This window comes from Pelodiscus sinensis, chromosome 2, assembly GCF_052426305.1.
Source record: "Pelodiscus sinensis isolate ZL-2025 chromosome 2, ASM5242630v1, whole genome shotgun sequence".
NCBI classification, from domain to species: domain Eukaryota; kingdom Metazoa; phylum Chordata; order Testudines; family Trionychidae; genus Pelodiscus; species Pelodiscus sinensis.
In genome coordinates this window covers 244,685,720-244,709,017 of record NC_143053.1, presented here as the reverse complement: position 1 = coordinate 244,709,017, position 23,298 = coordinate 244,685,720, and the positions used below count along the sequence as shown (strand labels likewise).

General features: G+C 44.2%; 1 protein-coding gene and 1 long non-coding RNA gene across 3 annotated transcripts in view; one reads left to right on the top strand and one right to left on the bottom strand.

Annotated features, from left to right (window-relative positions):
- Positions 1-23,298, bottom strand: part of PAXIP1 (PAX interacting protein 1) — a 101,683-nt gene that overhangs the window by 12,801 nt on the left and 65,584 nt on the right. The window contains exons 15-19 of one of the 2 annotated variants that reach the window (XM_075922770.2): positions 8,751-8,853; positions 7,285-7,453; positions 5,627-5,727; positions 2,671-2,805; positions 2,505-2,580 (exon numbers count right to left, since the gene is read on the bottom strand). In XM_075922770.2, coding sequence (XP_075778885.1) covers positions 2,505-2,580; positions 2,671-2,805; positions 5,627-5,727; positions 7,285-7,453; positions 8,751-8,853 — 584 coding nt within the window. Of the gene's footprint in view, positions 1-2,504; positions 2,596-2,670; positions 2,806-5,626; positions 5,728-7,284; positions 7,454-8,750; positions 8,854-23,298 lie in introns of those variants that run through there. The other variant, XM_089776784.1, reaches the window with a different exon arrangement.
- Positions 13,341-18,939, top strand: LOC149525454 (uncharacterized). Its single transcript, XR_016348984.1, has 3 exons — positions 13,341-13,450; positions 13,902-13,980; positions 18,808-18,939. It is a non-coding gene; the product is annotated as an uncharacterized LOC149525454 (long non-coding RNA).

The following is a 23,298-nucleotide window of genomic DNA, read 5'->3' as shown; positions in this document are numbered from 1 at the left end:
GCTTGATCACCTGTCAAAAATTGGTGTTTCAAGGTGGAAGGGTGAGAGGTCAAAAGGTTGGGAAGAGGATAGGTCCATCAATGGCTATAGGCCAGGATGCTTGGGATAGTGCTCCTAGCCTCTGCTTACCAGAAGCTGGGAATGGGTGACAGCTTGATTATCTATTGTGTTCATTCCCTCTCAGACACCTGGCATTGGCCACTGTCAGAAGATAGGATACCAGGCTAGATGGACCTTCGATCTGACCCAGTATGGACGTTCTTTTGTAATTTTCTCTTCTGGAACCTCTGTCTTTTTTGTTAATGTTCATATGCTCTCTGGGAGTTTGAGAATTTGGCAGAGCGGGATCTTTGCACTGTGTGGGACTTAACTTAACTTTCTCTTGTGGGTAGGTGTATAAATCCAAAGAGAACACAAAAGAGCCCTAGAGTCATTTGACATGTGCAGAGATTTGTCTGTGTTGTCAGCGACAAAAGGGAGGTCTTTGACCATATTCTGGAAATCCTGACAGCTGCAGTCAGGAGGCCTCCTCTAAACTATCACTGTAGAAACTGAATAAGCATCACTGACAGAAATGTGCAGAAACGTTATGTGAAAAGCTGGACTTCTGCAATAATTGCTTAGAACTGCTCTCTGATAGAGGCTTAATAAAGGAATTCAGCTTAGTATAATTTATGTGGTTGTACTTCACCATAAATTGTTGGCAATTCTGAAATATGAAGTAGATGAACAAACAAGATTCTCTACTGCACAAGTTGAGATGCTTATGATCTCTATCGTACAGTATATATTTAGCGTGTTACTGCTTTCCATGTATGTTGACCACTAGGAAGTTAGGAGAGGGATAAAAAAAAATCTGAATCCACATAGGGAACATAGTATTTCTTGTCTGTTCTCTTGCACATGGGTGGAATTCTACCTGGGGTGTGCCAGATAACCAATGCAGAGTTCAAAAGGGCCTCCTTAACAGGCAAGGCGATGAAGGTAAGGTGATGCAGGCAGATAAAGTCATATGAAGAATATCAAGCAGCTTACGATATGATTCTTTATCTCTTGAAGAGGGATTCTCCAAGAATCCACAATTCCCTTGATAAGGTCCTGGAACTGCTCAAACCTGTCAGCTAGGAATGATGGAGGTTGCGTAACAGCTTCTTCTGGGAATTAGGAAAAAAATCTGGTTGGTGGAAAGACCTCTTCATCAGCCCTAGCTTCCTGTTCCTCAAAGGTTTATTCCTGAGGTTCGGGTCTTTCAGAGAGAAGGTGATGAAGGCTGCCTGGCTCTAAGAAAAGTACTTAAGGCCTTAGATTATTGCTGATAGTAGGTGCTGCGGGTGGGGCCAATGCCGTGAGCCAGAGCAATGTCTTGCCTCTGCTGGTAATGAATGATGCCATGGAGACCTCTGAGGGTGAAGAATCATTGGTTCACCTCAAGACAATGTGCACATTGTGGCTCTGGAGGCTTATCGTGGAAGACTGAGTGCTGTGGTACCATCTTGGTGATTAATTCCCTCATGGCCTCAAAAATGGCTGAGGTGCACAGCATCTCCTCAACAATCTGGATGAGGTATTCCAATGACAATGGACTCAATGGTCTGCTTTTTTAGGCCAAACTCGATGGTGCTGGCTCCCGAGATTTTGATGATGACGCCACTCTGTCGTCCCACAGGAAAAAAAACTGTTAATATATAGAGAGAGATAAGAGCTATGGGGTCACAGTTGAGATAAGAATCAAATGACTGCTAAGGCTCTGTCCAAAGACTGCTTGCCTACAGAATGCTATATAACCACAGTGTGAAGCATGAGACTAAGTAACTTGCATGCACAGGCCTAATGGACATTTATGTGAAATCTCCAATTAAAAGCACAAACGGAGTAAGCACACCTAGAAAAAAGCACCCATAAGGATACTACTTGAAGAAATATTGTTGATTATTCTGCTATGGAGACAGAGACAAGGTCAAAATCACATTTCCATCTGAAAATGCTGTACTTATTATTTAAATTAAAATGATTTTAGTAGATACACAAAGGTCAGAAAATAAACCTAAAACTTAGAAAGATATGTAGTTTGTGTATTTATTACTTCCTGTCCTATGAATTCGTATGGTGACATCACTCATGCACAAATGAATGGAAAAAGACTAATATGCAGTCTTGTTGGTCCTGGAAGAACATACTACAACAGCAGAGCTGAAACTGAAAGGCAGCAGAAAATTTGCACATAGGTATGGCAGGAAGGATACGGTAAGGGCCTGATCTACATGTTTAGAGTAATGCATCTGCTCAAAGCACCATTCTGAACATCCGAAAGTGATCAAAAAAGCACTATATATGTCATTTTAAAACTAAGAACATACTTAAAAAAGGTGCTTTGCCACATTTGATTTTGTTAAAAATAAGTAGACAGTATTATTTTAATTTATCAGGTTTGTTCATTTATACAATGAAAAATAAATACAGTAAACATATTATGAATTAGAATTCTATTAGCAGTTTAAACGTACCTATGCCTCTGGCAAAATATTCTCGACATAAGTGAAGATCGTTTTCACAGGATATCAAGATTATCGCTGACAAATTCTAAGTAAAATAAAACTAAATATGAGTTCAAATAAGAGAACAGTATATTTTATACAGAATGTTTAGAAAGCCAAGTGATGCTGTACTCACTTTGTTTTGTTTGTGTTCCATAAGTTTTCGAAAAGAAGGTTGTTTGGATAATACTTTTCCTCCTGCACATTCCACAATTGCCTTCATAGTAGAAAGACTAGGACAAATTCCAGGAGTAATGTAAAAATATTTACCCTAAAAACAAACAATTATTAAAAAAAAATATTACATTTTATTTTCATATGTATATGTAAGAGGAAAGTGTAGACTAAACCTTTTGATCTTTCTGCATCTAAATGTGTATAGAGCTCACATCCAGTATATCACAAGGGTCATTTAATAGATTACGAAGGAGATCTTCAATTGGAGTAAATTGTCATAACTCCACTTAAAGCTATGACTTTACATTAGCTGAAGATCTGCTATTTACCTCAAATCTTTGTGACACTCACAAGAACAACCATAAAGTCTTCAAATGATTACTATTTTCTTAATGAACATTAAACAGTAATTAGGTAAGACTGCAAAAAGAATCAACCTTATTTCAAATGTGCAGTTGTCCAATGGCTTGAAAAAGACTTCTGCAAAGAAAAGGGGAGTCTCATTGTCTGATTAATAACTACTAAATAATATCTGTCTTCCAACAAAACTACAACTAGCGTTCTGGGCCTGCTTGAGACTCGTAATACAGGTGATTATATAACGTGTCTTTTTATCTGTTTTACTAGTTAAAGGGAAAATGTATTCTTGCCACCTGAACTGGTAAAAAGATTCTATTTTAACTTCTTTGATCTTCCAACCAACTTTACTTCTGAATTTCTGACTGAAGTATGCCAGGTGCAAAAGTTTTTATGCTTGATTCCCAATGAGTTATTTTGACATGCCTAAAGTTACAGATTAAAAAAAAAACCTAAGTAAATTGGTCTCTGTTAAAACACTTCCATGCCAAATCTAAAATTATTTTTATAGTGCACAATCCTGGGGCAAAAAGTCATTTTTTAAACGAGATATGTCTATGTCTCATTATGTATTGCTCTCAGGCCAAAGGTGAATAGTTGTCTTATTCAGTGTGAAAACAGAGCACAGAAGACCAAAGGAAATAATTTTTCTTTACATATAAGAGGAGGTTACTCACCTTTAGCAGTAACTGACATTCTTTGGGATAAGCGTCCCTGGGGGTGCTCCCCAGGAGGAAGTGCTTCCTGGTTGGTGTTGGCGTATGCCAGTGCCACAGACCAGATTTTTCATAGCAGTGGACAAGAAGGAACTGATGGTAAGAAGGAACTGAGGGGAAGGTAGCTGAGCATAAGTGGTTATGCCCAGTGATGCCTGTACACCTCCGACACCATACGTGTGGACCCCATGCACTGCTGTGAAGAATCCGGTCTGCGGCACGGGGACGCACCGACACCTCTAGGGACATCTCTCTCTTGAAGCAAACCAAAAGTGATGTAGATGTATTGTATTCCAATAGCAATATTATTTGACATAGGATTTTAGTAATTTCCAAGTTATTTCACTGTAAGTTTTGCATGAACTATTTAGAAATCTACACATACACATATTGTTAGAAGAATCATATTGTGCTCTTAAGAGGAGTCTGAAAGTGAAGAGATTGAGAAATTGAAATTAGGGATGTAAAATATCGGTTAATTGAATAGTCGAGTAACCTCATGAAATTTTATTGGTTAGTCGACTATTCTATAGTCCCTGGGGGCGGGACTAGCAGCCAGTGTATCAGAGGCAGCAGCGTGGGGTGTCAGGTGAGACCTGGTCCGTGAGGGGAGACATTTAAAAAACCAGCTCCCCTCATGGACCAGATGCCTGTCGACCTTTACTGCTGCTTCTGAGAAAGAGGCAGCAGCACGGGGTGGCAGCAGTCCCTGTTTAGGGGGAGTGTGAGCTCCCGGACCCGGTGCAAGCCAGAACTGAGCTGGGCTGCCTGCTCGCTTGGCTCTTAATACATTTGAAATGCAGAGCCACAGCAGGGGTAGGTCCTGGACCCCTTACAAGCTAGGAGTGAGAAATTTACTGGCAGGGAGAGTGGGAGAGGGAAATGCATGTAGTCTATAACATTAACCTATAAGCTTTTGCTTATAGGTTAATGCCCTATACTATTACATCCCTAATTGAAATTAGCTTGCATGTTTTCTATTGAGAAGCCAAACTGCTTTAAAATATTCAGAAATTTCATTAAAACCTTGACTCTAAGTGTATATCTAGTCTACATGCCTCTGCTGACCGAGGCATGTCAATTAGACATACTGACAGAGTCAATGAAGCGAGGATTTAAATATCCCCGCTTTGTTAGAATAAAAATGGCCGCCACGTTGTGCCGGCTCAGCTGTTTGTCGGCACGAAGCGGCAGTCAAGACAGGGATCGGTCGGCAAGGAAAGCCTTTGTCAACTGATCCTTTATGTCTCATGCAACGAGGTTTACAGGATCAGTCGGCAAAGGCTTTCCTTGCCAACCGATCCCCATCTTAACTGCCGCTTTGTGCCAACAAACAGCTAAGCTGGCTCAACGCGGTGGCCATTTTTATTCTAACGAAGTGGGGGATATTTAAATCCCCGCTTCATTGACTATGTCGGTATGTCTAATGTACATGCTTCGGTCGGCAGAGGCATGTAGTCTAGATATACCCCAAGTGAAACTAAGCGAACAACCAAAATGTCACATTTCTATTAACATTGTGCTGAAAGCATATATGTAAGATTGTTTCTCATAAAAATGTGTGTATAAATTTCAGCTAATAGCAATAAAGCACTCTAAATCATTCTTTCATTTGGGTTTCATCACCCTAACTTTTTAGCCTTTTGCGTTTCTCTGCTTTCTTACATATGTGTATGCCTATAAGAAAAGCAGTCTTATTACATAAACGGTTGGGAAAAGCATTGATAATTGTCATAAACATACACTTGAAATTGATTAAATAAGTGACAAAGCATATTTTGTCTTTTATTGTAACAATTAGAGAAAAAACTTTATTTTTACACGTTATTAAAAAGTGCATACCTTAAAAAGTGGAGCCACTTGTGCTCGCTTTAGAGACTCCTCTAAACTAAAGCAGAAAAGCACCTCAGCTTCTGCATCTCGGAGCATGAAGTTCTGCTCATCTAGAAAAGAAAATACACCTATTACAAATGTGACAAAGGAAGAACAGATGTCAACATAACCCTTTACCCAGATTCAAACCTTATTTCAAAGTATTATAAAAAACAAATGAAAAAAATTATTAAACTTCCTTTGATATGATGAGTATAATCCCACTGTTTTTTATTTAAGTCAAGCTACTAAAAGTGTTGTTGGTTTATTCCCTTCAGTGCCTCTCACATTGGCCACTATCACTAAATAGACCTTTGGATTGACCCAATATAGCCATTCTTACTTTTTTTTTTAATGTGTTATATATAAATATATAAATACATTTAATAGGTTCCAATACAGTGACAGTCCTACATTTGTACAGCCATGACTTGAATGCACTTTTATCCACAAATGCATTGGACTCAAACTTTCATCTTTACTTCAGAAAAATTCCTGTCAAGAACACCTTGTAATTTACTTAAATTAAAAGGGGTGGATCAACATTAGTTATTTTTTCTTTGACTACATTACAGTCATGCTTACCAATATAATGCATAAAAATGTACATTTTTGGTTTTGATCACTCCCCTCCCGCAAAATCCTTCCAAAATAAACGTGGACACCTAAAAAGCAGCACACATGGTTGACGCACTAGTTAAAATTCCTGTTGACTATCCCGAGAACAGAAATAAAGAAAAGAGATGGTGGCTTACAAAAACTTTAAGCAATCAATGTTAGTGCCTGCTGTGCTATTTGATAATTCAGAAAGTTTTTTAAAAAATGGAATAATGTTAAAAGTTAAGAAAAAAGGAACAACTTTTCTTTCCTTTGGGTGAAGTAATTGGTATTCAATCAAGTGGAGAGTTAGATGCAGAGGGCTTTAATTGAAAGAGAAAAAGGTAATAGAAAACCAAAGTGAATTTTGCTACTATTATAGTTTTACACTGATAGCAGAATCTTATTTAACTATAAAATATTTTAAAATATTTAAACATTTTGTCAGTTCTAAAATGCAGAAAAGACTGCTAAAGCTTAGCTGCCAACTTTATGGAGCAGCGACTGGCAACTTAGGCCAATGAATGGGGCCGCATGAATGGCCCTCAATCTCAGTGGGCTGCAAAATTGTTGTAAACAAGATAGTCTCCCAGGATCGGGTAGTTTTGCTAACTGAGCTTCCATACCTAGAATTTGAGGTGTGCTGATGGAAACATAGCAGTACTTTGATTGGATGCAGAGGGAGCACGTGGTTCTCACAGCCAATGCTGTGTGCAATCAGGATGCACCTCACATGGCACTTTAGTAATATCGTCAGGATAAAAACTATGCAGATGGAAATCAGCAGAATCTGACAACCCTGAATGTGGGCAATGGTAAACAAAATGTCTCATGGGTCACACGTTTCCCACCACTGATGTGAATTGTGTGAAGTTTTACCTACAATTTATTTAGACAATAACTGAGTACTTATATTACATTCCAAAATAGCGGTCTAGAAAAAGTCACCCGCCACCAAAGGTTTTGTTCAAATATAATTATCGTTTTGTCATTTTATCTATACTGAATGAGTGATTCTAGCATTCACTTACCAACAAATTTCTGGCATTTGAAACACTCTTCTAACCATTCTGGAGTTACTATGTGTTTGACTACTGAAATTGCTGTCAGGAACTTTACAGTCCGGGTCACTTTGCTGGCAATCAGATGTGTGCACTTCTGTGCAGATTCTGCTACTTCGCCCCCAAGTATGTACAGTTTCTGAAAATTAGAATAATAGAAATGTAGGGCTCAAAGGGATCTTCAGAAGTCATCTAGTCCAGTCCTCTGTGCTGAGGCAGGGCCAAGTAAAGCTAGATCATCCCTTACAGGTATTTATCTAACCCAGGGTTTCCCAACCTATGGGTCGCCATTACTTGGCGACCCTTTTGAAATGTGTCTCCCCAAGTGGCTCTGTCCCCTCTCCCCCCATTTTTGAATTGCCTTGGATCACCAAGTTTTCCTGAATTATCAAAATGGGTCCCCATCCGGAAAAGGCTGGGAACCACTTAACCTGTTCTTAAAAACCTCCAATGAGGGGGATTTCACAGCCACTCTCAGAAGACTATTCCAGGGCTTAACTATCCTTAGACTTTGAAAATGCTTCCTACTATCTAACTTATATCTCCTTTGCTGCAGATTAAGCCCATTAGTTCTTGTCCTAACTTCAGTGTAGATGCAGAACAACTGACCTCTTTGGAACATCTCTTAATATATTTGAAGAAAATTAGGACCACTCCCTCTTTTCCCAGCCAAGCCTTCTTTTCTTAAGACTAAACACACCAATTGCTTTTTAGTGATAGTCTGGTGTAGCTGAAACAAAAAACAGGACTATGTAGCACTTTAAAAGACTAACAAGATGGTTTATTAGGTGATGAGCTTTCGTGGGCCAGACCCACTTCCTCAGATCAAATAGTGGAAGAAAATTGTCACAACCATATATACCAAAGGATACAATTAAAAAAATTAACACACATGAAAAGGACAAATCAAATTTCAGAACAGAAGGGGAATGGGGGGGGGAGGTAAATGTCTGTGAGCTAATGATATTAGAGGTGATAATTGGGGAAGCTATCTTTGTAATGGGCTGGCCCACGAAAGCTCATCGCCTAATAAACCATATTGTTAGTCTTTAAAGTGCTACATAGTCCTGTTTTTTGTTTCAATTGCTTTTTAACTTTGTTCATGTCAGATGTTCTACTCTTTTTATCATTTCCACAGTTGGCCTCAATTAAAAAAGCAAATTCAGAACTGAATACTCATTTGAGATTCATCAAACATATTCCTATATCTATTAGAACTGATTGGAAATCTAAATTTCCATCAAACAGCAAATTACATATTTTAAAATTGAAATTTCTTGCGGAAGAAAATTTTTTAAAAACTGATTTGGAATATAAAAATATAACTAGCAAATAAAACTCAATTCACCAAATTAAACTTGATGTATTAGGGAAAATAATCGAATGTTGCTAAATGTTCCAACATACTTTGCCTAAGTGACAAATATGAAAGTCACCTTGATATACTGCTGGACTTGTGTAGGCTCAAATCCCGTGAAGAGCACCAATGGGGTCAATTCTGGCGAAAGCTTCTTAGTAGGTGGTGGTATGTCCTCAATTCTACAAAATAAAAACATATTGGACATCATGAAGACTGGGACCAACCAGTGATTATTTTAAAATCACTGAAGCACAATCTTGCAAACTTTTACTCATACAAGTAAAGATTTGCAGGATTGGTGGCTTTTTGATAAGAGGTTGCCAACATGAGAACAAGACGTATTTAAGTTGGTACAAGGCACAGAGGGTATGTCTACACTACAGCACTAATTCGAACTAACTTAATTCGAATTAGTTAATTTGAACTAAGCTAATTCGAACTAGTGCATCTAGAACTTAAAACTAGTTCGAATTAGCATTTTGCTAATTCGAATTAGCATTTTGCTAATTCGAATTAGCATGTCCACACTGAGTGGACCCTGAACCGGGGTTAAGGATGGCCAGAAGCAGTGCCGGCAGGGCATCAGATTAGGACTTAGAGCGTGGAGCTGCTGTCTCAGGCTAGCCGAGGGCTGTGCTTAAAGGGACCCGACACCCACCCCGGACAGACAGTTCTCAGGGGTTCCCCGCTCGCTTGTCTAATTCGATGAGGGACAACAAAGCATCCTGGCTTGGAGTGCCCTGAATGCCCACACTCGGCACATCACAGCACTCGGCCATCAGCCCGGCTGCACTTGCTGCAGGCTGCCATCCGGGGGGAGGGGTCAATCGTGGGGCTGTCAGGAGAGCTTCCACCCCGAGGAGCCCGCAGAGCCAGCCCATTCCTCCCTCACCTCCTTCCACTTACCCCTCTCTAGCCCCCCTACCTGATGTACAAAATAAAGGACACGTGTATTCAAAAACAGAAACTCTCTTTATTGAACAAAACTCAGGGAGACTGGGAAAAGGAGGTGGGAGAGGGGAAGAGAGAGGGTAGGAGAAGGGAGGGCAACTAAAATGATCAGGGGTTTGGAACAGGTCCCATATGAAGAGAGGCTAAAGAGACTGGGACTTCTCAGCTTAGAAAAGAAGAGACGGAGGGGGGATATGATAGAGGTCTATAAAAGCATGAGTGGTGTGGAGAGGGTGCATAATGAAAAGTTCTTCATTAGTTCCCATAATAGAAGGACTAGAGGACACCAAATGAAATGAATGGGTAGCAGGCTTCAAACTAACAACAGAAAGTTCTTCTTCACAAAGCAAATAATCAACCTGTGGAACTCCTTGCTGCAGGAGGCTACAACTAGAACAGAGTTTAAAGAGAAGTGAGATAAAGTCATGGGTCCATGGAGTGGTATTAGCCAGGGGGTAGAAATGGTGTCCCTGGCCTCTGTTTGTGGAAGGCTGGAGATGGATGGCACGAGACAAATGGCTTGGTCATTGTCTTTGGTCCATCCCCTCCAGGATACCTAGTGTTGGCCGCTGTCGGCAGACAGGCTACTGGGCTAGATGGACCTTTGGTCTGACCCAGTACAGCCATTCTAAGCTCAGGGTCGGGGGTCTCAGTGGACCACCCTGATTTTCATGCAAACCTGCTCCTGGGTGACCAGGCTGGCAGCTATCCTGCCCTAGACGGCCACTTTTCTGTGCCTAGTGTGGAGGTCGTGGATGAGGTCCACGATGCCTGCACTAGACCAGGCGGGCGCCCGCCTCTTGCAGACCTGGGCAGGCTCCCGGGAGCCGCCAGCCTGGTCCTGGGAAGAGGCGCAGGGCTGGGTGGCAGTGGGTGGCTGGCTCGAGCCGTGCCAGGTGCAGGGTCTGCTGGCTGGGTGCTAGCAGGCTTGCACCTGGCACGGGCACTGTAGCCAGACCATGCCCCTTTAAGGGCTCCGGGGCAGGGAAGGGGGCAGAAGAGTTTCCCTGGTGGTGCCCAGAGTGGCCACCAGGGAAAGCTGGGGAGGGCTAGCCTCCCACTAGTTCGAATTAAGTGGCTACACAGCCCTTAATTCGAACTAGTTAATTCGAACTAGGCGTTAGTCCTCGTGGAATGAGGTTTACCTAGTTCGAATTAAGCACTCCACTAGTTCGAATTAAGTTCGAACTAGCAGTTCGCGTGTGTAGCGCCTATCAAAGTTAATTCGAACCAACGGCTGTTAGTTCGAATTAACTTTGTAGTGTAGACATACCCAGACTGAGCATGGTCTTGACAAAGTGAAGGTCAAACTTTCTCCAAAAAAACTTAAGCTGAAGTGCTTTTCCAAAATCCCTGGCTGCTTTATTTATTTATACTTTTAAAGTTAAACATTTCGCCACTATAAATTAACATAAACTACACAATGAATGGGAGAATGATTTCCTAAAGAATAATCATCAATGTCCAAACAAGCATCCAGCATGATTTTAATCTTAAGAGTCAAGCATTTATATTACATGGGAACTTATTGTTTGTGCCATGAATGCTACTAAACCTTTAGAAGTCTCTGCTCAATTCCTGCAGTTTAAGTGAAGAAATCTCTCACAAAACGATGTAGACTCTGATTCATGAAAGGCTCATGAATTCACTTACTAGTTTATTTAAAAGAGGTCTTTGCAACTATTAAGTTTTATGTGAAGAGGAGGCTACTCACCTGTGCAGTAGCTGACATTCTTCGAGATGAATGTCCCCGTGGGTGTTCCATATCAGGTCAGTTAGCTACTGCCATGCCAAAGATCGGAGTCTTCAGAGCAGTGTCCCCGGGGACGCACACACTTGAGTCTCGAGCCGTGCGCTCCTACTGTGCAGGCTCTACTCACTCCGCTAGTTCCTTCTCTACCTCAAAGAAACACCAGTTGAAGAGGCCGAAGTAGAGGGGAGGAAGAGAAGGTAGTGGAGCACCCACGGGGACAGTCATCTCGGAGAACGTCTATTTCTGCACAGGTGAATAACCTCCTCCTCTTTGAGAACGATATCCCTGTGAGTGCTCCACATCAGGTGACTATAAAGCTGTATGATTCAAGGAAGCAGGGACTTTGGATCAGACATGAAGGCGGTGGAGAGGACTACCTAGGGACTTCTCTCTGAACTTAAATTTCCCAGAGTAAGTGCACAGTGTTTTGCGAATGTCTAGTCCAATGCCCACATAGCAGCTCGGGAAATATCCACTTTGGAACCCTTGTGTAGGAATGCTACTGAGGTAGACATGGCTCTAGTGGAATGTGCCTGGATATTTGTAGGAGGATTGGTATTGGACAGTATAAACAGAATCTGATACAGTCCAAAATTCAATTGGAAAGTTTCTGTGATTAGATGGTTTGACCTTTATTATAGTTTGTTATGGAAACGAACTGCCAAGGAGAAGACCTGAATGGCTTAGTGCGGTACAAATAGAAAGTGCTCTGTGTAAATCAAATGTGTGCATCTTTGATTCAAATGAGTTAGCATGGGACTTGGGAAAGAACTTGGGTAAGTTTATCAGCTGGTTGAGATGATCGTATTTTAGGTAGGAATTTGGGATGGGTGCATAATGTCACTTTATCCTTGTAAAAGGTTGTGTATGGAGGATCTGCCATAAATGCTGCAATTGTAACTACTTGTCTCGCTGACGTGATAGATATGAGGAATACTGTTTTCACAGGTAAGTACAGTAAAGAGCTGGTAGCCATGGGGTGGAAAGGAGGGTGTGTAAGTGCATTCAACACCAGACGCAGGTCCCAAGGCACTGATGATGGAACCACCTCTGGATAAAGTGTTTGTAAGTCTTTCAGGAATCTTTTGGTGACAGGATGTGAAAAAATTGAAAAGTTGTCTATCTTGAGGTGAAAGGTTATTATAGCAGCCAGGTAGACCTTGACAGAGCTTACAGAAAGCTCTGATTGTTTAAGGTGCAGCAAGTCACCAGGTCCTGATGAAATGCATCCCAGGATACTCAAGGAGCTGATAGAGGAGGTATCTGAGCCTTTAGCTATGATTTTTGAAAAATCATGGCAGACAGGGGAGATTCCAGAAGACTGGAAAGGGGCAAATATTGTGCCCATCTATAAAAAGGGGAATAAGAACAACCCAGGAAACTACAGACCGGTCAGTTTAACGTCTGTCCCAGGGAAGATAATGGAGCAGGTAATTAAGGAAATCATATGCAAACACTTGGAAGGTAATAAAGTGATAGGGAATAGCCAGCATGGGTTTGTGAAGAACAAGTCATGCCAAACTAATCTGATAGCTTTCTTTGATAGGATAACGAGCCTTGTGGATAAGGGAGAAGCGGTGGATGTCATATACCTAGACTTTAGTAAGGCATTTGATACGGTCTCGAATGATATTCTTATTGACAAACTAGGCAAATATAACTCAGATAGGGCCACGATAAGGTGGGTGCATAATTGGCTGGATAACCGTAGTCAGAGAGTTGTTGTTAACGGTGCTAAATCCTGCTGGAAAGGGATAAAAGGGAGTTACTCACCTTGTGCAGTAACGACTGTTCTTCGAGATGTGTGTCCCCGTGGGTGCTCCACTGTAGGTGAAGGGGTTGCCCTGAGCCTCAGATCGGAGCTTTCTATAGCAGTTTCCCCTGTTGAGTCACGCATGCCCAGGAGGCGTCTCGAGCCCTTGCCGCCTCCTGAGGAGCGTGACTCATCCCCCCTCCCTTTCAGTTCCTCGTCTCCGCCTGAGTAATTTCGACTCTGAGCAGAGGGGAGGTAGGGAGGGTCGTGGAGCACCCACGGGGACACACATCTCGAAGAACAGTCGTTACTGCACAAGGTGAGTAACTCCCTTTTCTTCTTCGAGTAGTGTCCCCGTGGGTGCTCCACTGTAGGTGACTACAAAGCAGTATCCAGTATATGGTTGGAGGGAGCCGGAGTCAGTGTTTGGCAGTGGTGGAGAGCACTGCCGTGGCAACTGCTGAGTCACTCTTAAGTTGTGGAAGAATGGCGTAATGTTTAGCAAAGGTATGATCTGAAGACCATGTCGCTGCCCGGTAAATGTCTCTTAGGGGGACATTGCTCAGAAAGGCTGTGGAGGCAGCCGTGGCTCGAGTAGAGTGTGCTCTTGGTGGGCATATCAGCGGTCTATTGCCCAGAGAGTGGCACTTAATTATGCATGTAGATATCCATTTTGAGATTCGTTGAGATGATATCGGTGTGCCTTTGGATCGTTCAGCGATGGAGATAAAAAGTCTTTCAGATTTACGGAATGGTTTTGTTCTTTCTAGGAAGAAGGCCAGAGCCCTCCGGATGTCCAGGGTGTGCAGAGTGGCATCTGTCTGCGACGAGTGCGGTTTTGGGAAAAAGGTAGGTAACACGATCGGTTCGTTAATATGGAATTCTGTACCGACCTTTGGCAAAAATGTGGGGTGGGGTCTAAGTATGACCCTATCCTTTGTGAAAATTGTGTAAGGAGGTTCTGACATTAACGCTCCAAGTTCGCTCACCCTCCTTACTGAGGTGATGGCTAGGAGGAAACAGACCTTCATAAAAAGGAAAGGAAGTGGCACTGTTGCCAGTGGCTCAAAGGGAGGTCTGGTGAGGTAGTTCAAAACAAGATTTAGGTCCCACAAGGGGGGTGGAGTCCTATGTGGTGGGTATACATTCTGAAGTCCCTTGAGGAATCTTTTTGTAATAGGGTGGTTGAAAACGGAGAATCCATCTACTGGTGTATGAAATGCTGCTATTGCAGAGAGGTGTACTCTTAGGGAAGAGACAGAGAGTTCTGATGCTTTAAGGTCCAGAACGTAATCTAGAATGGTATCTAATGGTGAGGCACGGGGCTCCATTTTGACTCGCTGACACCAGTGACAGAAACGTGCCCATTTCTGTTGGTAAGTTTTCCGAGTAGACTGTCTCCTGCTCTGGAGGAGGATGTCCTTTACTCGCTGGGAGCAGCGATCTTCTACCTCTGAGAACCAGAGAGAAGCCAAGCCTGAAGATGCAGGGTATTGAGTTGTGGGTGCAGTATCTTGCCGTTGTTCTGAGATAGTAGGTCTATCCGGTAAGGTAGTGGGTAGGGGGGCTGGACCGCTAGCCTGTGAAGGTATGGGTACCAGGTTTGTCGAGGCCATGATGGCGCAATCAGGATGACTAGGGCTTTGTCCCTCAGGATCTTGCGCAGGACTCTGGGGATGAGCGGTATGGGAGGAAAGGCGTAGTGTAGGGAAGCTGTCCAATTGATCAGGAAGGCGTCTCCCAGAGAGTGTTTGCCAAGTCCCGCACGTGAGCAGAATTGGGGACATTTGGTGTTCTGGGTAGAAGCAAAGAGGTCTATCGATGGCCATCCCCACTGGTGGAAAATTGAGTTCGCCACCTCCGTATGTAACTCCCATTCGTGGTTCAAAGCGAAGTTTCGGCTGAGTGAATCCGCTTTGATGTTGTTCACCCCGGGCAAGTAGGACGCTATGAGGGTGACTTGGTTGCGGATGCACGAGTTCCACAGGCGAATAGCCTCCGCGCATAAAGAGCGGGAGCGGGCTCCACCCTGCCTGTTTATGTAGAACATTGTGCAGATGTTGTCTGTTAGGATGCGGACTGTGTGATTGGCGATGGCGGAGGCAAAGTGTGCACAGGCATTCCTTACTGCCCTCAACTCGAGGAGATTGATATGTAAGTGTCTCTCGTTTGGGGACCATCTGCCTTGAACTTCGTGGCCGTTCATATGTGCCCCCCAGCCTAGCAGGGAAGCATCTGTGGTGATTTGGATAGTGGGTTCGGTTTGTTGGAACGGAACCCCTGTCAAGAGATTGCTTGGCACTGTCCACCATCGTAAGGATCCCAGCACGTCTGGTGGGATAGTAACCGTTTTGTTTCGAGGGTGCCGTGATGGGATATAAACGGTTGCCATCCAGAGTTGAAGACATCGAAAGTGCAGGCGAGCATGGTGGACTACATAGGTGGTGGAAGCCATGTGGCCCATTAGTCTGAGGCATGTAAGTACTGTGGTGGTAGGAACTGTAAGCATCCCATTTATAATTTCTTGCATAGTTGCAAAACGTTGTTGAGGTAGGTATGCCCGGGCTGTCACTGAGTCCAGGCGTGCACCAATGAACTCTATGTCTTGAACTGGATACAGCGTTGACTTGTCTTGGTTGATTAGAAGGCCTAGACGACTGAGGAGGGTCGTGGTCGTCTGTATCATAGAGGCTGTTTCGGCGTACGAGGATCCCTTTAGGAGGCAGTCGTCTAGATAGGGAAATATGATGACGTTTTGTCGTCTGAGATATGCCGTCGCGACAGCCAGTACCTTCGAAAATACTCTCGGGGCTGATGAGAGGCCGAAGGGGAGAACCCTGTACTGGAAGTGGTCTGGTCCCAACATGAAGTGCAGGTAACGTCTGTGGGAGGGGTGGATGGTTATATGGAAATAGGCATCTTGGAGGTCGAGGGCTGCAAACCAGTCCCCTTGATCTAGCGCAGGAATGATTGTGGAGAGTGTGACCATCTTGAAATGTTGTTTCTTGAGAAATTTGTTCAGTTTGCGGAGGTCCAATATAGGTTCGTTTTTCGGTTAAGAAATAGCTCGAGTAAAACCCTCTCCCGTGGAACTCTCGGGGTACCCTTTCTACTGCTCCGATGAGGAGGAGTCGATCGATTTCTTGTTTCAGAAGGGTCTCGTGAGAGTGGTCCCTGAAGAGGGACGGGATAGGGGGAAAGGTAGGGGGGATAGAGGTGAAAGGGATGGTGTAGCCCACTCTAATGATTTCCAAAACCCAGCGGTCCGATGTTATGGACTCCCATTGAGGAAGGAATGGGCGCAAACGATGGGTGAACAGATGGCCATGTTGGGGTAGTGCTAGTTCGTAAGCAGGGTGTCGCAGGCCCTCGACCAAATCTTCAAATTTGCTGTTTAGATGGTTGGGTAGTTGGTGGGCGGGCCTGGTTGTGGCGTCTTCTGGGACCTCGTTGCCTTGGTCTAGTGTCTTCATAGGGCCTCTGTGATCTATTATATTGCCCATATCGGTATCGGTTGTATGAGTTATATGGGGTGTATCGTCCGCGTCTATAGGGCTGCGTGCACATGCCCAACGTGCGGAGTGTAGACTTGGAATTTTTGCTGTTATGGAGTATTTAATCCGTAGCGGCTGCAAATAGTTTGTGCTTGTCGAATGGCAGATCCTCTACTTTAGGCTGGAGATCGCGGGGAACTCCTGATGACTGGAGCCAAGAGGTTCTACGCATGACTACCGCTGTAGCTGTAATTCGGGCTGCGGTGTCAGCAACATCCATTGCGGTTTGAAGAGCAGTGCGGGCGATCATATGGCCCTCATGAACTATTGTTTTCAGGATGGATCTTTTAGACTCGGGGAGATGTGGTATCAGCTCTCCCAGTTTTGAGTAATTGTCAAAGTCATGATTTGCTAAAAGAGCAGAGTAGTTCGATATTCTGAGTTGTAAGGTGGAAGAGGAGTATACCTTCTTGCCAAAGGAGTCCAGCTTTTTGTGGTCCTTGTCTGCGTTGCCCAACTTGTATTGTGGGATCTTTGCACGTTGTTGCGCTGAATCCACTACTAACGAGTTGGGTTGTGGGTGTGTGAAAAGAAAGTCGTTGTCTTTTGATGGGACAAAGTACTTCCTATCGATTCTTTTATTCGTTGGTTGAATGGATGCAGGTGTTTTCCAGAGGTCTTCCGAGGTCTCCATTATTGCCTCGTCTATAGGGAGGGCAATCTTGCTATGTAATGTGGGATGGAGATTCTTTAGCAGTTGGTATTGTTTCCTCTGGACCTCCTGCAGGGAAACATTCTGGCTTATTGCAACCCTCTTGAATAGATCTTGGAATTGTTTTAGGTCGTCAATTGGTGCAGAATCTGATGGAACTACGGCTTCATCTGATTGTATATCGGGAGCATCAGAATGTGTGACGTTTATTGAGTGAGTGTCTGATTCATTGTCAGAGATTCGGTCCACCTCCTCATCCGAAAGAGTTGCTGGAGGTAGGGACTGCGGCCGAGATAAGCTTCTCCGGGATGGAGTGAAGTGAATTGGGGAGCGTTGTCCACGTGATTCCCAGTGTTCCCAGGATCCCCATTGCGGATAAGGTGGGGGTGGGTAAGGCCAGTACGGGTGCCATGGGTTCTGTTGTGGTGGGGCTCCGTAGTCATAAAAGCGAGATTGCCTAGGTGATGGGTGCCTCGAGGAATAAGATGTGTGGTGATTATCCTCAGGAAGGGGAGCGTCTCGGCCGGATAAGATTGGTGTAGACCTGGGAGGGGATAGCCGTGATAGGGACTTCCCAGGTGAGTAGGATGTGGAAGGCAGACACTGAGCAGAAAGACTGCTGTGTGAGAGAGCTTCTTGCTGGCTCTGCTCCATAGCAGTGTCGTCTGGCTGCCTGTCAGTTTGCTGTGGCAGCGTTAGTGCAGCATCCTGCTGCTTATCTGGAGGTGGTGCCGGGCGTTTGGGCTGTGGGTCACTCTGCTGCGGTGCCGTGGTTTTAGTCGGCACCGTAGCTTTAAGGATTGCTGTGGCTTTCGGCGCCGCGGAAGGCTGTGCAGTTGAAAGTGGTGCCGCTGTTTGAAGCGGCACCGCGGTTTGCTTCGGCGCCGGCTTTTCTTGCCGTGCCGGCTGTTTTGAACGCTCCCGGGGCCGCTCAGCAGTGGCGTGCCCCGATGCCGGCGCGGAGTGGGAGGATCGCCCCGAAGCCTTTGTGGCGGGCGTCCTCCCAGTCTGGTGTGCCTCTCCTCCATGTTTAGGAGAGGAGGAGGCTGATAAGGAGCAGGATGGTGAGGCTCTACCCCTCAGCTCGGTTCTGGAGAGAGGGGGAGGCTCTTGGCGCGTTCCCGGCTGTTCTGCGGGCTGCAAGGCTTTTTCGAATAGGATCATTCTTAGGCGGAGCTCACGGTCTTTCCTGGCTCTCGCCGTGAGGGAATTACAATGAGTGCAGCTGTGGGGAGAGTGAGATTCCCCCAAACAGCGAATGCATTTTGAATGACCATCCGAAGCCGGCATAGGGTCCCGGCATTGGTCGCACTTCTTAAAGCCTGAGGAGGCGGACATGTCCGGTTCTCTCCTCTTTAAGCTTTTTTTTTTTTTTTTGTATTTATTTTAGTGTTCCTGCTGTTGTCGTCAGTCCGTGTTGGATTCTTTTTTTTTTTTTTTTAAATCTGTTCTTTCTTCTCTGTGTTAAAGAGCTGTGAAAACTCCGGTATCTCTGAGACCCGGTCTGAGGTGATTCAAGCCCCCCCGAGGGGGGAGGGGGGGGTTAGGTAAGTGTATTTCCCTTATTACTAAAAATTCTTTTTCTTTTTTCTTTTTTTTTTTTTTTTTAAAAGAAACAGGGAAGGTAACTTGGATATCAGGGGAAAGAACTATAACTAAACTAGGGAGAAAAAAGGTAGTCAGAGAGTCTGACAGGGTCAGAGAGTCTGACAGGGAGCTCCTGTTTGCTCCGTCCGCAGGCGAGGGTGGTTGAAGAGGAACTGAAAGGGAGGGGGGATGAGTCACGCTCCTCAGGAGGCGGCAAGGGCTCGAGACGCCTCCTGGGCATGCGTGACTCAACAGGGGAAACTGCTATAGGAAGCTCCGATCTGAGGCTCAGGGCAACCCTTCACCTACAGTGGAGCACCCACGGGGACACTACTCGAAGAAGAACAAGTGGAGTTCCGCAAGGGTCTGTTTTGGGACCCGTACTGTTCAATATCTTCATCAATGATGTAGATATTGGGATAGACAGTACGCTTATTAAGTTTGCAGATGATACCAAACTGGGTGAGGTTGCAACTTCTTTGGAGGATAGGGACATAATTCAAAATGATCTTAGCAAGTTAGAGAAATGGTCAGAGGTAAACAGGATGAGGTTTAATAAAGAGAAATGCAAAGTGCTCCACTTAGGAAGGAACAATCAGTTCCATACATACAAGATGGGAAGCAACTGTCTAGGAAGGAGCATGGCGGAAAGGGATCTAGGGGTCATAGTGGACCACAAGTTGAATATGAGTCAACAGTGTGATGCTGTTGCAAAAAAAGCAAATATGATTCTAGGTTGTATCAACAGGTGTGTTGTAAGCAAAACTCGTGAAGTCATTCTGCCGCTCTACTCTGCACTAGTTAGGCCTCAGCTGGAGTACTGTGTCCAGTTCTGGGCGCCACATTTCAAGAAAGATGTGGAGAAATTGGAAAAGGTACAGAGAAGAGCAACGAGAATGATTAAAGGTTTAGAGAACATGACCTATGAAGCCAGGCTTCATGAACTGGGCTTGTTTAGTTTGGAAAAAAGAAGATTAAGGGGGGACATGATAGCGGTTTTCAAATACCTAAAAGGGTGTCACAAGGAGGAAGGAGAAAATTTGTTCCTCTTGCTTACTGAGGACAGGACAAGGAGTAATGGGCTTAAAATGCAGCAAGGGAGGTTTAGATTGGACATTAGGAAAAAATTCCTAACTGTCAGGGTGGTCAAATATTGGAATAAATTGCCAAGGGAGGTGGTGGAATCTCCCTCTCTGGAGATATTTAAGAACAGGTTAGACAGACATCTGTCAGGGATGGTGTAGACGGAGCTTGGTCCTGCCTTGAGGGCGGGGGGCTGGACTCGATGACCTCTCGAGGTCCCTTCCAGTCCTATTATTCTATGATGATTCTAAGTACTCAAGGAGAGGGGTATAGAAGCTGTAGATGGGGCGACTTGATGGTCTGAGCACCATAAGGAAAATCTCTTCTGTTTTTGAGTGTATGTCTTGCAGATATCCTGAGCTCTGCTATGAAGTAATACCTATTGTACCTGTTGCGAACATTCTAGTTCTTGTGCAGAGAACCATAGAGGTACCATGCTTTTAGGTGAAGCATGTGCAGGTTGGAATGGATGGTTTGAACTCCCTGTTGGAAGAGGAGATCTGGGGTCTGCAGCAGGGGGATTGGAGGAGTGCGGAACATCCTGGTCAGGAAGGGAAACCAGGGTTGCCATGGCCATGATGGGGCTATGAATATTACTCATGCATTGTCCGTCCTCACTGTGTACAACCATGTTAAGGAGAGATATAGGAGTGAAGGCATACAGAAGGTGAGAGGACCAACTAAATAGGAAGGCATCACCCATGGATCCTTTCCCCATTCCCGCTATGGAACAGAAAAGGTAACATTTCTTGTTGGTTCGAGTAGAGAAAAAGTCTATGATGGGATGACCCCGCTGATGGAAGATCCACGAAAGAATGTCCTGGTTGATTTGCCACTTGTATTCAGTAGGAAGGGCTCTGCTGAGGATGTCGGATGTAGTATTTAGGTCACCTGGAATATGGAAGGCAGTGATTTTTATTCCGGGCTTTAGAGCACTGGTTCCAGATGGTCATGGATTCTGTGCATAAAGCGTATGATCGGGCTCCACCCTGGTGATTTATATAAAACATAGCCGCTACATTGCTGGTATACACTCTGACCTGATTGCTGGTAATAAACGGAAGGAATCGTTCACATGCGTACCTTACAGCTCGAAGCTCCAGGATGTTTATATGTGGGTTCCTTTCTGTGTTGGACCACAGTTCCTGAGCCATGTGATGTTGTTAAGTGTGCTCCCCATCCCATGAGGGAGGAATCTGTAGTTATGGCATAAGGAATGGGATGCTGAAATAGGTTCTCTGGAACTGTCCACCAGTGGAGTGACTGTTTTACTGTTGTGGGGAGGGACAGGGATTTGGATGGGGGATATACATTGGTTTTGTTCACGCACTTGAGCCAACCTTGCAGACATCGCATGTATAGGCATGTGTTGATTACTACAAAATTGCATGCAGCCATGTGGCCTAGTAGCTGGAGGCAGTCATGAGCCATAACTTTGGAGCTGGACTATAGTTTGTGTACCCACTCCACTAATTTGTGAAATCGCTCTGTGGGAAGCAAGGTAATGGCCTGCATGGAATCCAGGTGAGCTCCTATGAATTGTATTTTCTGTGTACAGAGCAAAGTGGATTTTATTTCATTTATTTGCAAGCCAAGAGTTTTGAAGACGAGCATGGAGATGGACATGCTATGATGAGACTCAAGCTCAGAGCAAGCTTTGAGGAGACAGTGGTCTAGATAAGGGAATATAATGACATTTTGTTTTCTTAAGCAGGCATTTACTACAGTGAGTACTTTCGAAAACACCCTTGGAGCAGAGGATAGTTTAAATGGTAAAACCTTGTATTGGCAGTGTTTTGAACCCAGAACAAATTGAAGAAAGGGTCTATGAGCTGGATGGGTAGATACGTGAAAGTATGCGTCTTGCAAGTCAAGGGAAGAAAACCAGTTGCCCTGTTCCAAGGCTGGGATAATGGTAGCAAGCATTACCATCTCGAACCTCTGTCTTTTTCTACAAATTTATTCAATGCTCGCCATCCACCTGACTTCTCTGTGAGGAAATAATTATAATAAAATCCTTTCCTGGTAAACTGTGGTAGAACTATCTTTATTGCTTCTAAATGTAGGGGATGTTGTACTTCCTGTTGGAGAAGTATCTCGTGAGAGTGGTCCCTGAAGAGGGATGGAATAGTGGGGTGAAAAAAGGGGGTATGTACTTAAAGGGAATAGTGCATCATGTTTGATTATCTGAAGTTATGTGTAACCAGTTCTGATAGAACTTACATGATAGAACAGAAGAAGACGGTGTTGAAAGATGGTGGCATTGGAATAAGCGAGTGGCTCTCTCAACCCTCAAATTGTTGCTCAAATTTTCTTATTGGATTGTTGTAGTTGTTGCATGTTACTAGATAGTGGATACCATCATTGGGCTCTATTTCTGTTATGGTGGTGTTGTTGCTGATCCTGTCTGGGGTAATACTGGGTGTACTGCGGGTATCTTGGTCTAGGGTATGGTTGATACATAAACTGTCTTTTTCTAGGTGCCAAGATGTGGATGCTGAGGGACCTGAGGGTCGCCCTAGAGTCCTTCACTGAATGCAGCACGTCACTGGTGTTAGTTGTGAACTGTTTCTCGCTGTCAAATGGGAGATCTTCAACATGGATCTCCCTAGGAAAGGAGGCAAAATTAAATCAACAAGCTCGCCTCATGATGACAGCAATAGCTGTAGATTATAAGGCAGTATTGGCAATATCTAAGGCTGCCTGTAAGGCTGTCCTGGAAATCATATGCTCTTCTGAGACTACCACTTTATACTGTTCTTTCTTAGCTGCTGGTATGTCAGCAATAAAGTCATTGAGCTTTGAATAATTTCTGTGATCGTATTTACTTAACAGGGCTGCATAGTTAGCAACTCTGAACTGCAGTATAGAGGACATGTAAACTTTGCAACTGAATAAGTCCAGTCTTTTGCTATCATGGTCAGAAGTTGTGGATCTGAAGTAGTGTTGTTTATTTTTCTGGGGGGCAGCTTCCACCACAAGTGAACTGGGTACTGGATGGGTAAAAAGGAACTCATATTCTTTAGGTGGGATGTAGTATTTTTTGTCTGCTCTCTTGCATGTGGGTGTAGCCATGGCAGGTGTTTGCCATATGGTTTTGGCCGGTTCCATGATTGTAGGGTTGATAGGTAGGGCTATTTTAGAGGAAGTTACAGATTGTAAAATGTCAGTTTGTGCTGGTTCTCAACAACCTCCTGTAATGGGATGTTAGCTCTGCAGAGACCTACTTAAAAAGATCTTAGAAGTGTGAGAATTCAACAGGAGTAGTTGGTGGAGGGGGCATGATGGCTT